Source organism: Crassostrea angulata, chromosome 8 (assembly GCF_025612915.1).
Source record: "Crassostrea angulata isolate pt1a10 chromosome 8, ASM2561291v2, whole genome shotgun sequence".
Lineage (NCBI taxonomy): Eukaryota > Metazoa > Mollusca > Bivalvia > Ostreida > Ostreidae > Magallana > Magallana angulata.
The window spans coordinates 54,015,171-54,027,402 of NC_069118.1; the positions used below are offsets into that span (position 1 = coordinate 54,015,171).

The window sequence follows — 12,232 nt, forward strand, 5'->3', positions numbered from 1 at the left end:
GATCCGTTCAATATGGATGTTTTAACTTTATACATGTATCAGTTCATTGTGGTTCATTGTGGTATTATTGTGGTGAAGATCACGTTTTTACTCTGAACAGTCTAATACAAAATAGAGATACCACGTTCGTTACATTTATTGACCTACAGAAAGCATTCGACACGGTTGACCGGGATCTACTACAATACAGTCTCCTAACTAACGGAGTGGACGGTCATTTTTACAACAATGTTAAATCTTTATATCACAATACAGAATCTTGTGTGCGCATAGGAGATCATCACACCGCATGGTTTAACTGCACCTCCGGAGTTAGACAAGGAGATAACCTATCGCCAACCCTTTTTGCCCTTTTTATTAACGACTTAGCTAGGGAAGTTAAAAATACAAAAAAGGGAATCCCTATTCATCATACTGATGTTGGAATTCTTCTATATGCAGACGATATAGCTCTCATCACTGAAAATGAAAGAAATATGCAAGACACTCTTGACGTTGTAAGTAACTGGTGCAAAAAGTGGCACTTACAAATCAATTTAGCAAAAACAAAAATCTTACATTTCCGAAAACGAAACAGTAAAAAAAGCAACTTTACATTTTACATAGGAAACACGAAATTAGAATATGCATCAGCTTATAAATACCTCGGAGTGTTATTTAACGAAAACAGAGACTTTAAAAATAATGCCGAAAATCTTTCTAAATCTGGAGGACGAGCTCTTGGTTCCTTAATATCCAAAATCCACAGCTTGAAGGACATTGGGTTCACTACGTTTGAAAAATTATTTTATAGCTGTGTCGCCCCGGTAATAGATTACTGCAGCGGAGTATGGGGATACCAAAACTTCCATTCACTGGACCAAGTGCAGGACCGAGCAGCAAGATATTTCCTGGGAACACATCGTTTAGCACCATTACTAGCCGTACGAGGAGAAACCGGATGGGCCCCTGCTAGCTCCAGACACAAATCTAATATGGTCCGCCTTTGGAACAAATTTCAGACAATGGACAACAACAGGACGGCAAAACAAGTTTTCATCTGGGATCAATGCCTTAACAACGAAAGGGGATGGAACTGCCAACTAAAAGCTGTGCTAAATTCCGTGAACATGTCAAATATCTATACTAACGCAATATGCTGTGACGTCCAACTTTTTATCCAAAACCAACACTCGACATCAGAAAACATTTGGTTCGCAAATCTTCAAAACTCTCCCAAACTCAGAACTTACCGTCTCCTAAAGCAAAACTTCTCAACAGAAAATTATCTTCTCATGAACATTCCAAAAAATCAAAGATCTGCCCTAGCTCAGCTCCGATGTGGAATTCTCCCTTTACGTGTTGAAACTGGACGCTTTCGAAATGAACCTTTAACTGACAGACTCTGTGTTTTTTGTAATTTAAATGAAATTGAAAATGAAATTCACTTCATCCTAAAATGTACATTATATAATGATTTACGAAATTTACTTATTAGAAATACCACTGGCTCAACAAATTATGAAGAACTTGAATTATTCAGAACTTTAGTATGTACTTATCCCCGGCAATGCTCTCAATTTATTATTAATGCTCTAAAACTAAGACAATCAAAATTTTCACGTTGACTTTTAAATATGTAATTTATATAACCAGTGACATATAGGTCCGATGGGCCGGGTGCTATTATCTTGTATTATTGTTTCACTGTATTATTGTAACATGCAAAATGCACATGTCACTATAATAAATGATTTACTTACTTACTTATTGTGGTTCATTTCACTTCATTGTGGCTCATTGTGGTTAAAAGACGCGTCCATAATAAACTCGCTTGCGGCGTTTTTGATATAAGGAAACCATTTTTAAATTATTGAAAATAACTGAATAATTTAGCCTGAAATGATTAAAATGGGACTATACTTTTAACAAACAATGCTTAATAAACATATAAACAAATTATTTTTACGTAATGCAAGTAAACAGATATTAACATATAAAATAAATATGACACATAAATGTTCAGAAAAATTATTTGTTGTCGTGTTTTTGGCCAATTTTAGACTAATTGAGTGCTAAGTGGCATAACTCACACGTCGTTTACATTAGACACTCCATTTTACCGCGTTGTATGATAAAGCTAAAGACTGTTTACGGAGTCCCGACTAGAATAGTTAATCTCTAACTAAGCTTAAACATCGTCGGATACCCACGGGTGATCGCGTCTTTTACTTATCACCCGTGGGCAAACCAGCCGAAATATCGTTGTAAGTTAATTGATATTCATGGATCATTTGATTGGTCATCATATGATTCCATCGCAAAACCTCGATGGCATTTCAACCAATCAGAATTCTTATAACGTATCAGTGTTCGGCTATCGTAAACATGGCGGGCAAGTTTCAAAATGTGTGTAAAAGGTTCAGTTTAGATGCGTTAAAACCTTTCCAGGAGGAAACAATTACACAGCTGTTGAAAGGCAGGGATTCATTTCTTTCCGTTAAAACAGGCGGTGGCAAAAGTATTTGCTATCAAGGTTTCCAGCTGATGTGGACGGAATTGAACGGATGCGAATGCAGTGTTTTGATAGTTTCGCCATTGCTTTCGATAATGAAAGAACAATGTGAATACTTGAAATCTTGTGATTTTACCTCAACGTATATTGGCAGAGATAGTAGCGAAGACATAGACATTATCAATGGTAATTTTCAATTCCTGTTTGCTTCACCGGAATCCATTTTGTCTGTAAATAAGTGGAGGGACATGCTCGTTGCTAGCAAACATTTCAAACTGTTCGTCGTCGATGAGGCCCATACTGTATTGCATTGGTAAGAAAATTTTATTCCAACGGTATATAACACACTTAATAAATATCCCTTACAAGATGTTTTACTATTTATTGAACAAGATTTCAATGTGTATATTTTTAGGGGTGAAAGTGAAATCGAGATGGAGCCTTTCCGTATCTGGTACAGCAAGCTAGGCGAAATCAGATCCCTAATACAGTGTCCTGTCCTGTTGATAACTGCAACAGCTAACAGATCAGCTCGAATGGAAATGCAGAAGAAGTTTTGCATGATAGATTGTCATGAAATTATTCAAAATCCTGATAGAGAAAATATCAAGCTGTTTGTTCATAAATTTAAGAGCACAGTTTCACATGGAGACATTTTCTACTTTCTTATTCACTTGTTAAAAAAGGACAAAGAACTGTGTGAAAGATTTTTGATATTCTGTCCTTCAATTAAAACATGCAGTGAATTATTTTCTGCCTTAAGGATGAAACTTGGGCATATCATTAAGCATGTTGACATGTTTCATTCACAATCACCAGACACAGTTAAAGAAAAGATTAAAGAAGACATGAGTGTAGAGAGTGGTAACATCAGAGTTTTAGTTGCAACAAGTGCAGCAGGGATGGGAGTGAATTTCAGATCGGTTAAATATGTTATAAATTATGGACCTCCTAAAGATATGGATGGATTTGTCCAACAGTTCGGTAGAGCAGGTCGTGATGGAGGAGTGGCCATGGCCTTGTTACTTTTTAATGGTAAACAGTGTAGAAATTTGGATGAAGACATGAAAACCTATACTCAAAATAAAGAAACTTGTCGTAGGGACATCATACTTTCAGCATACAAATCAAAATCTGACCCCAAAAGATTAAGGCACATGTGCTGTGATATTTGTGATGTCCAATATGATTGTAATAGTACTGACTGTTCAAATTTTAAACATCCATTTTATAAATACGAATTGCCTGTGTGTTCTTCAGATTCTGATAATAGTGCTGACGACATGTTTGACGACGATTCAGATTAAAACAAATCATTTCATTATATTCCTGGTTTTGTTTTCTATTTCATTTAAAGGTATGGTGACATAAAGTGAAGAATGCTTATTTTTCTACTGCAGCAAAAAAGAAAAATAAACATTATTCGTCAAGTAAATTGAAAATATTTAGAACAAAAATAAGAATCTTCACTTTGGAAAAATTTCAAATTTTGTTGCATTAGACAGCATTTCTTCACTATATGTCCTGTTATTAATATTGCAGTATAAAAATGAGAAAAAATATCCTTAGGTTGTACAAATTTTAATCATATAATATACACAATCTGAGGTAGATCCAAAGTATGCATGTCAAAACAAGGGTTAATTTAGGATATATTAAGGAAGCTAGCAGTCATACTATTTTGCTACCGACACTCTAATATGCATATGATAAGTGTAAATACTTGGTCAATACATTAAAAATGAGACCTAAAAGGCTATAATATGAGGTAAAGCATAATTTATTATGCTCATAGATGTATCTATATATTGTAATTACATAAGAAAACTTGCAACATTCTTTTGAGCTTTAATCCAGTTGTGCAAGTCTTCACTATTAATAGAATACAATGGCTCCTTAAAATTTGAAAAACTTTCCCATTTTAAATCTTTCACCTGTCCTTTTTGTCGCAATACTTTCACAATTGTAACAATATCACCTGTTTTGTCAACTGTTGGTCTCGTACTCCTTGATTTTACAGTTTTAGTACTTTTCATTAACTGATCTTTTATTCCATCTACTACTTGTGTTGTCATACAAATTAGCCTTGCAGATTGAAAGGATTTGTTTGCACCTTATGTGTTTAACTGAGATTTAATATTGTGTACCTGTATCTCTACACAATTATCATTCGGAATATTGTTTTTAATTCCACCTTTCAAGTTAACGGTCATGTTCCATTTATACTCAAAGCTTTCTTTGGTATCTAGTATGGCAATTATGTATGTAATCATTCGCCAAAGCCAAATTTTATATTTTGAGTGTTTTACTGCAGAAGCATACAGCCATTCCATATAAGCATTGCGTACAATTCTTTCACCATCACCCATTTGATAAGCATTGCATGTATCTCTTAACAATAAAGACATTAAAAGAAAGCAATGAACAGGATTTGAATCTGCATCCATATTTTCAACACTACAAAACTTCCAGCAATGTTTTTTTTCTAAATGTTTCTTGAACCAACCAGATTTGTAGTATGTTTTAGCACAAAGAGGACACTCGTACAAGTCTTCATTTTTCATAGCTTCCATCTGGGAATCATTCTGATCTAAAGCCTGTAAGTTTTCTCGCAAATGGTGTATTGTTCCAAAATCACAAAAACCTAAAGATTCGACCACTTTATTTGCCGCATGGAGAACCCAGTCAGCTTTTTCTTGGTCATTCATCATAGAAAACACAGGTGCATCTACAGGTGTTGAACTGATGTCATCCATGTCCATGGTATCCAGGAAAGCTCCTACAATGTACCCATCCGTGACGTCATCAATGAACTGGTGATGTGGCCTAAAATTTTTGAAAACGTTAAAACTGATATGCATATAACATAATGTACATTTATACACAGGGTATAGAGCTTTGTCTTCATATATACACACAATAAAGAAACCAAAATGCATTGAACAATAGATTAAACAAACTAACAACAATTTCTATACCATTAATAATTTCCCTACTGTTAACGTCGGATACCCACAGGTGATCACACCATCCTCATCGACCATGGGTGATGAGTAAAAGATATGATCATGTGTGGATATCTGGCAATGTAAACAGTATTAATGCAAAAATGGGGTTGTTTTTTTTTTACATATATTAATTGTTTGCAATAGTTTGCAACAATTACAGTACCTGAATTTATTGATTACTTCATCAGGTCCTGAAACATCTCTTCTGTTTATGAGATTGCGTAGTTGGTATAATGTCCCAACATCTGATGAGCTTTTTTCTTTGTAGAAGAGTTGGTAAATGCTCTGTAGAAATAAAAGTTAATGACAAATTATTGTAATGTTTACCTTATTCCTCTTCATCTAGAATTACAAACATTAAAATTTATTGTAAACATAAAAAAACAGCAAAAAAGTAACCCTCTCAATTTCATGGGCATCTGTTAAATACCCGGTAGGTTTAAAATCAACCCCTCCACCCAATAATAAATTCATTGAAGTCTGTCTACATATTATCACAAAAGCAATACCATAAAATTGAGAGATGATGTTAAACCAAAATAAAATTATCATGCATTTGAAAAGTAAAGCAATATCTAATATGGCAATGTCTTTAAAACAAACTGCATTTTTTTTTTTAAATAACATTTTAAATCAATTTGAATTAATACATGTGTTATAAAGGCTTGGTTTATGTTATAACAATTTATCAATAAATTTTCTTATTTTTACACATAAAAACTGTCCTCAATGGACCAGTGATTTCTCTAAAAATAATTCCATTTTTCTGGGGGGGGGGGGGGGGGTTGTTGTCTATAAGGACGGAGAAGCCATTAAAACCTATTTTTCATCAACATTACTATGTGAACTTAATTTCTTAATTTGTAAGAATTTTCCTAGAGGGAGGGGGAGGTATAGACACGATTTCCAGTCTAGATCAACACACAACAATAATAATCAGTTAGTAAAACACAAACACAAATGAAAACAAAAGAAAAACTTACATGTGAACAAGGTGAAAAATAAACTTCAAACTTTTTGAACTGTCAACTTTTGAAACATCCATGCTCAGTATACCAAAAGAAAGTTCATTTCCCTGTGCAATCCCTCTGGCCTGTGAATTAATCCACTAAGGCTCTCAAATTCAGATGGGACATTCTGCATGGCCTCCTGCGCAGAAAAAGCTCTCTCATTCGTCAGAACGTCTCCACCGAACACAATTCTTTCTGGCGTTTCATTGTCTACATGTGGAACTGCTAGGTGATGGATTCTTTGAAGTATAGTAATCATGCCTAAATAATAAAAGATAATGAAAAATATTTCCTTAGAGAGTGTGGAGATCTAATTTTAAGAAATGTTCTCTCACTGTCATATTAAAACATGTAATTGCACATAGAAAAAATTCCATTACATTTAATTTTTTCTCATTTAATTATACCTTGAGAAGAATTCTCACTGGCTTCAATTAGGTCACAATTGAGAAAAATAGACTTCTCCTTTGTCTTCTCCATGTATGGATGTGAAATATAAGTTGGAAAGCTTGCACTTGCAGGTTTCAAAAATTCAATATACTTCAGCAGGATGTGAGATACATGGAAAACAATGTTTTTACAAAGGCTGTCAGTCTGTACCATCGATGGTATCCAACTATTTGTTGGTACCCGTAAAACATCATTTCTTTCTCTCAACATACCGGACGGTAAATTCAAGTCCTCTGCTGTAATTCGTTTTTGCTTGGCCATGACTAGGAACCAGTGTAAGCTCTTACGCTGTTTCTCCATGGTCATCTTTGCTGGACTGATCGTGACGTCCAAATTATCCCCAAGAATTTCTATTGGTTTTGGTTTTGAAATAATGTTCTGAACTGAATGATCTCCTGTATCAGATTTATCATCAATTTCACATGCAGCAGAAAAAAGCAAATTGTTTTCTGCACTACTTTCAGTTCTACCAGTATGGTACTGTGTTTTGTCTGCTTCACTTTCAACAACAGCAGCATGGCACGGTAAGCCTTGTGTCTCACTGTCTCCACAAGCAGCAAGCGAAGTTACTTCTGTATCACTTTCAAGCCCTGCAGTAGGAGACGGTCCTGAAGCATTCCTTGTGAACTCTTGTTTGTGATTTACATATGTTGAAACTGTTTCCATAATCTGTTTTTCTTGCTGTTTCACAAGTTGTTTTTTCTTTTTCATTATGCTTGTAGGCGACACAACTACACCAAGATCATGAAGTATTTTCAAACCCTGAAAAGATAAACAATTTAATCAATCCATGAGAGTTGAACTTGAAATTTTAACTTTTTAATTACAGTACTGTGCATGTACTATTTTGTTTTGTATCTGTTTCAGCAAAATAATGTATATTGTTTGGAAGTTTAACTCAATTTGTAATAATTCAAATGACTTGTATTTTAAGTATTGAGTTTCAGTCCCATTTTTACATTCATGAATATAATGTCAAACATTAAAAATCTATCACCTCTTTGGTCATTCCACATTTGTCTGCAATAAGTCCTAAGATATACTGCAGCTGATTTAGTCCTTGGGATCTTGTGTAAAGTAATATAGCTGCAGAGGTTATCACACCAGGCAACTTTTTCTTGGTTCTCAAATCCAGGTTAGCCGCACCACATAGAATATTATGCAAGTAAGGAGCTTTGGCTTGAAACTCATGAGAAACAGCTGTCCAATCAAATTTAAGGAGGTTTTCTGAACTTTGATTTTGGAAGACATTTCCATTTCTACTAACAAGAACATTAATTTCTTTCTGAATCTCTTTTTTCACAACATTCACAATAGCATCCTTGTATTTATCATTTTTCCTGTAATGTTTCATAATTGCTTCAGGTTTCTTGCTGTTCATCATAGCTTTCAAGGCTGATTTTTCAGGTTCAGTGTTAACATACTTGGAGCGTTCACCATGTGGGTACTTGACTGTGATCTATCAAAAAATAAATAAATGAATTGTTGATCTTTACAAGACGTACTGTACATATGCTGGTATATGTTCATATCTAAGTGAACTTTGCCATGGATCAAGAGGTCATAATATGATGCCACAATGATCATTGCACATTTTATATTTGATTTTTTTTTTTTTGATATTCTATTATGTATGTACCAGGTATATAAAACATGATATTGAACATGTTGAATACAGTAAAATTTGTCAATTTTAATAATCTGATTTTCTCAAGATAACAATGATAAAAAGTTCACCAATTTGAATTTGTTTGATAGTCATAGATATCAAATCTCCTGCTTTTTATGCTATAATTTAAAGTCTATGAAATAAAACATTGAATATGTGTACTGGTGTGCGACCAGTTCTCACCAAGTACCGCTTCTCGCTAGTACATTTTTTAAAATCTAAAATCTAATCTTCTTGCCAGTACATAATTTAAAATCTATGAAATAAAATGTTGTATCTGTGTACTGGTGTGCGACCAGTTCTCACCAAGTACCGTTTCTCGACAGTACTTTGTGACGTCATTTTTTGTATATAATTTTATGTGACAGTGTGTTGATTAAATGACGTCACAATGTACTGGCAAGAAATGGTACACAGCGAGACCTGGTCGCACGTCAGTAGTTTTACGAAATGATTATGGTACAAAATGACTCTTAGTAAAATTTCATGGAGACGAAGAATAATTGTTTCATAGTTCCTACCATTTTTGTACTCAATATTGTATAATATTTAAAATATTTGATTTTTGCAATAGCATTATAATATATATATATGCAAAATGTAAACCAAGTGCCGTGCGCTATATTTACCTTAACATCAAAATCTTCTCGTGGTTGTTTTGTCTGCGTTGACCTTGTGACTTGAGTTACAACCCTTTTCTGTGGTGTGACTTTAGGTGCAGGACTACATTTACGGGTAGGTGTGCAAAATAAACTTTTCTTGAGCCTTGACCTTGGTGTCGGCGTTTGTTTAACTAACGGTCTTTTTTCCCCTCTTCTAGGCGTACTTACACACTGTTGAACAATGCCTGGCATTGCTTTGAGTGTCGCTAAAAGTTTGTCGCGTTCTTCTGTTAACGACACAACTTTCGTCTCAATGTCCCCATTTAATTTCCTTATTCTATTCAGTTTATTCACACACTGATTGCAAAGAACGCCAGTCATAGCTATTCCCAGTATTTTGAAAATATTTCCATAGTGATCTTGGCTAATATTTGATGCTAAGGACCTGTAAGACTTATCCCGGATATTTTTCTTACAAAAGCCACACGTCTTCATGGGCGCCGCCATTGTTGCATGATTAGTTAACAACAAAACGTATTTTCAAAACTGAAGAGTTCCAATTTTACTATCAGAGTTTCTGATTGGTTGTTCAATATGAACGAATTTGCATATTTTACAGCGATATTTCGGCTGGTTTGCCCACGGGTGATAAGTAAAAGACGCGATCACCCGTGGGTATCCGACGATGAGCTTAAATGGCATTGGTCAATATGTTTATGAGCTACAACATGCACCTGCAGGATTCTCATGCAATCATGGATAGATAAGAGATGATCGTACATGTACGTGTTGTTTTTGGTGAGGGTAGTGATCCTCTTTAAAAATTAATTAGAGTCATCTCACCTAATTTTATAAGGTTCAATCAACCTATCAAGCAACTATCAAGCAACCGACTCTCACTGAATTGGTTGGACAACATAATCTACCGATTGATTTTTTTCCCCCAAAACAATATAACCTCTTCTGTAAGTGTAAGCTTCTATATAAGTGGATTAAAGCTGTGATTGCACTATATCAATCATGTGATTTTTAACCAGCTAGCATTCTTTATATAAAGTTTTTGAATTCCACACGTGACCAACCTCTCCGATAACATTCTTCACAGGAACAGGTGTTATCAAAATGGATTCACTGCATGCTGCAAAACGTTAACTAAATAAACTCAAAAATGTTATCAATGAAAAGAAATTCAGAATGACATGAACAAGCAAAAACTTTGCAAAACATTTTTAATATTGACATTTGCAAATATGTATAAAAACATTCATTTCTGGGTGAACTTTTTAATGACCTCACAATGATTACCGAACACAATTATTGGGTTTCTCAGCATTTGATTATGTGACCAACTCACATTAATCTGTTAAGGTTTAAACTACATGTTATAAATGTGACAAGAGGCCTACATGCCTTGACACTCACCCTAGTACCACAGCCATTAGATTTGCCTTTCAGGGGGTCCTATTTTTGCATTTTAAGCTCTCTTTTTTAAGTCTCAGCCCAAATCTAAGTTTTTTATTTGAAAAATAAATTATTAAAAAGGGGAAGGACAAGAGTCGGAATAATCTTAGATTATTTCTATTACAGACTAGCTTCAAATTCAGGTGCCAAAAGCTGTATTTATTCCCTCATTTGTGTGTACTCTTTGATTATAGTTATTATGTATTGATTGATTTGTTAAATCCGCTTTTTCCGTCCCTTCTTTTTTCTTTACCAATGTTAAATAGACACTTTAACATTATGTTGTGCACAATCAGATCCCTGGTTTTATACTATTTAACGCAAGCATAAACCATTTTGTATTACATGTACCATTAAATCTAAATGTTTCAAGTGAATAAACGAATTGAATTGTATAAAACTACTGCCTGTCACATTTTCGCAGTTAATATTAGTCTATAGGGAGATTTAGAGAAAACAGTTAACGTAACTCAATTTTTCTCGATTGTCATGATTTATCTCTAATATTTCATAATTTCGTAATAATGGCCCTACACCAGATAACGTATTATTTATACAAAGTATATTGATCAAAATTAATTCTCTTTCCATATAGGCCTGAAAAAAGGTCAGGAATCTGACGAATTCTTTGCTTGATTTGTAAACGTTATTTATATTTTGTATCTCGATCAGAATCTATGGGTGTTGATTTTTTTTTTTACCTATGTTGAAAATTGACAGGGGGAATTTGACTGTAGATTATTTTTGATAGTTTGTCACTATAATTTTTTTTTGTAGTGTAGGAAATGTTTTCTATACATCCTTTGATACTTATTTACAATAAATTTAAATTTCCCTGTGTTGTTTTACAACTTTTTACTGTTATAAAAATGTGATAATAGGCACTTAAGAATCGTTCAAAATGGTCGATTACAGTAATCATTATATGTCTGATATAGTGGATTGTATTATACAAGTAAGAGTTATTTTTCTTTTAATGAAAATATTGTCAGTTAAATGGAGGATAAAAAATATTACGACTATTTTTCTGGTCAATTTCCCAATGGTGACTGGGGAAAAATCCCTTTAATCTTGTCATTTCAATACATGCATATACTTATCATGATTTTTTTAATATTCTAATTATGGTCGTATGTCCTGACAATTAATATTAACATTTACGTACTTGATTATAAAATTATGGAGCATGAGATCACTACATCATGTGTTTGGGTATGGTTTTCATAGGTTGACAGTTTCATCACTAGATCCATATCTTGTGCATCTGATTATATTTTACGAACTTTGTTGAAGACTTGCGTGACAAATAATGGGAGAACGACTCTGAAAGTCTCTGAAAATCTCGCAAAATTTTTTTAGCCGCAAAAAAATTTATTTATGGTAGATTTGTTTACACATACGAGCTTAGTTCAAAAAAAGTTAAAATCCCAGTTCCTTCAGAAAGTTGGACTTCATGCTTCAGGTTAATTCAATGTTTACGATTTTGTAATCTATACCCCAATTGAAGTTAATATATTTCTTATTCTGAACCTTCCTTC

The 12,232-nt window shown here is 33.9% G+C and overlaps 3 protein-coding genes across 3 annotated transcripts in view; 1 reads left to right on the forward strand and 2 right to left on the reverse strand.

The window, feature by feature from the left end:
• Positions 1 to 12,232, reverse strand: part of LOC128159449 (protein MON2 homolog) — a 556,747-nt gene that overhangs the window by 236,487 nt on the left and 308,028 nt on the right. The gene's annotated exons all lie outside the window — the stretch shown is intronic.
• LOC128159483 (uncharacterized) lies at positions 2,191 to 3,818 on the forward strand. Its single transcript, XM_052822599.1, has 2 exons — positions 2,191 to 2,807; positions 2,910 to 3,818. Exons 1-2 carry the CDS (start codon positions 2,311 to 2,313, stop codon positions 3,799 to 3,801), a joined length of 1,389 nt encoding a protein of 462 aa, XP_052678559.1. The 5' UTR covers positions 2,191 to 2,310; the 3' UTR covers positions 3,802 to 3,818.
• LOC128159455 (uncharacterized) lies at positions 4,069 to 9,905 on the reverse strand. Its single transcript, XM_052822562.1, has 6 exons — positions 9,261 to 9,905; positions 7,960 to 8,421; positions 6,920 to 7,724; positions 6,486 to 6,773; positions 5,666 to 5,787; positions 4,069 to 5,320 (listed from the first exon to the last, which is right to left on the reverse strand). Exons 1-4 carry the CDS (start codon positions 9,738 to 9,740, stop codon positions 6,550 to 6,552), a joined length of 1,971 nt encoding a protein of 656 aa, XP_052678522.1. The 5' UTR covers positions 9,741 to 9,905; the 3' UTR covers positions 4,069 to 5,320; positions 5,666 to 5,787; positions 6,486 to 6,549.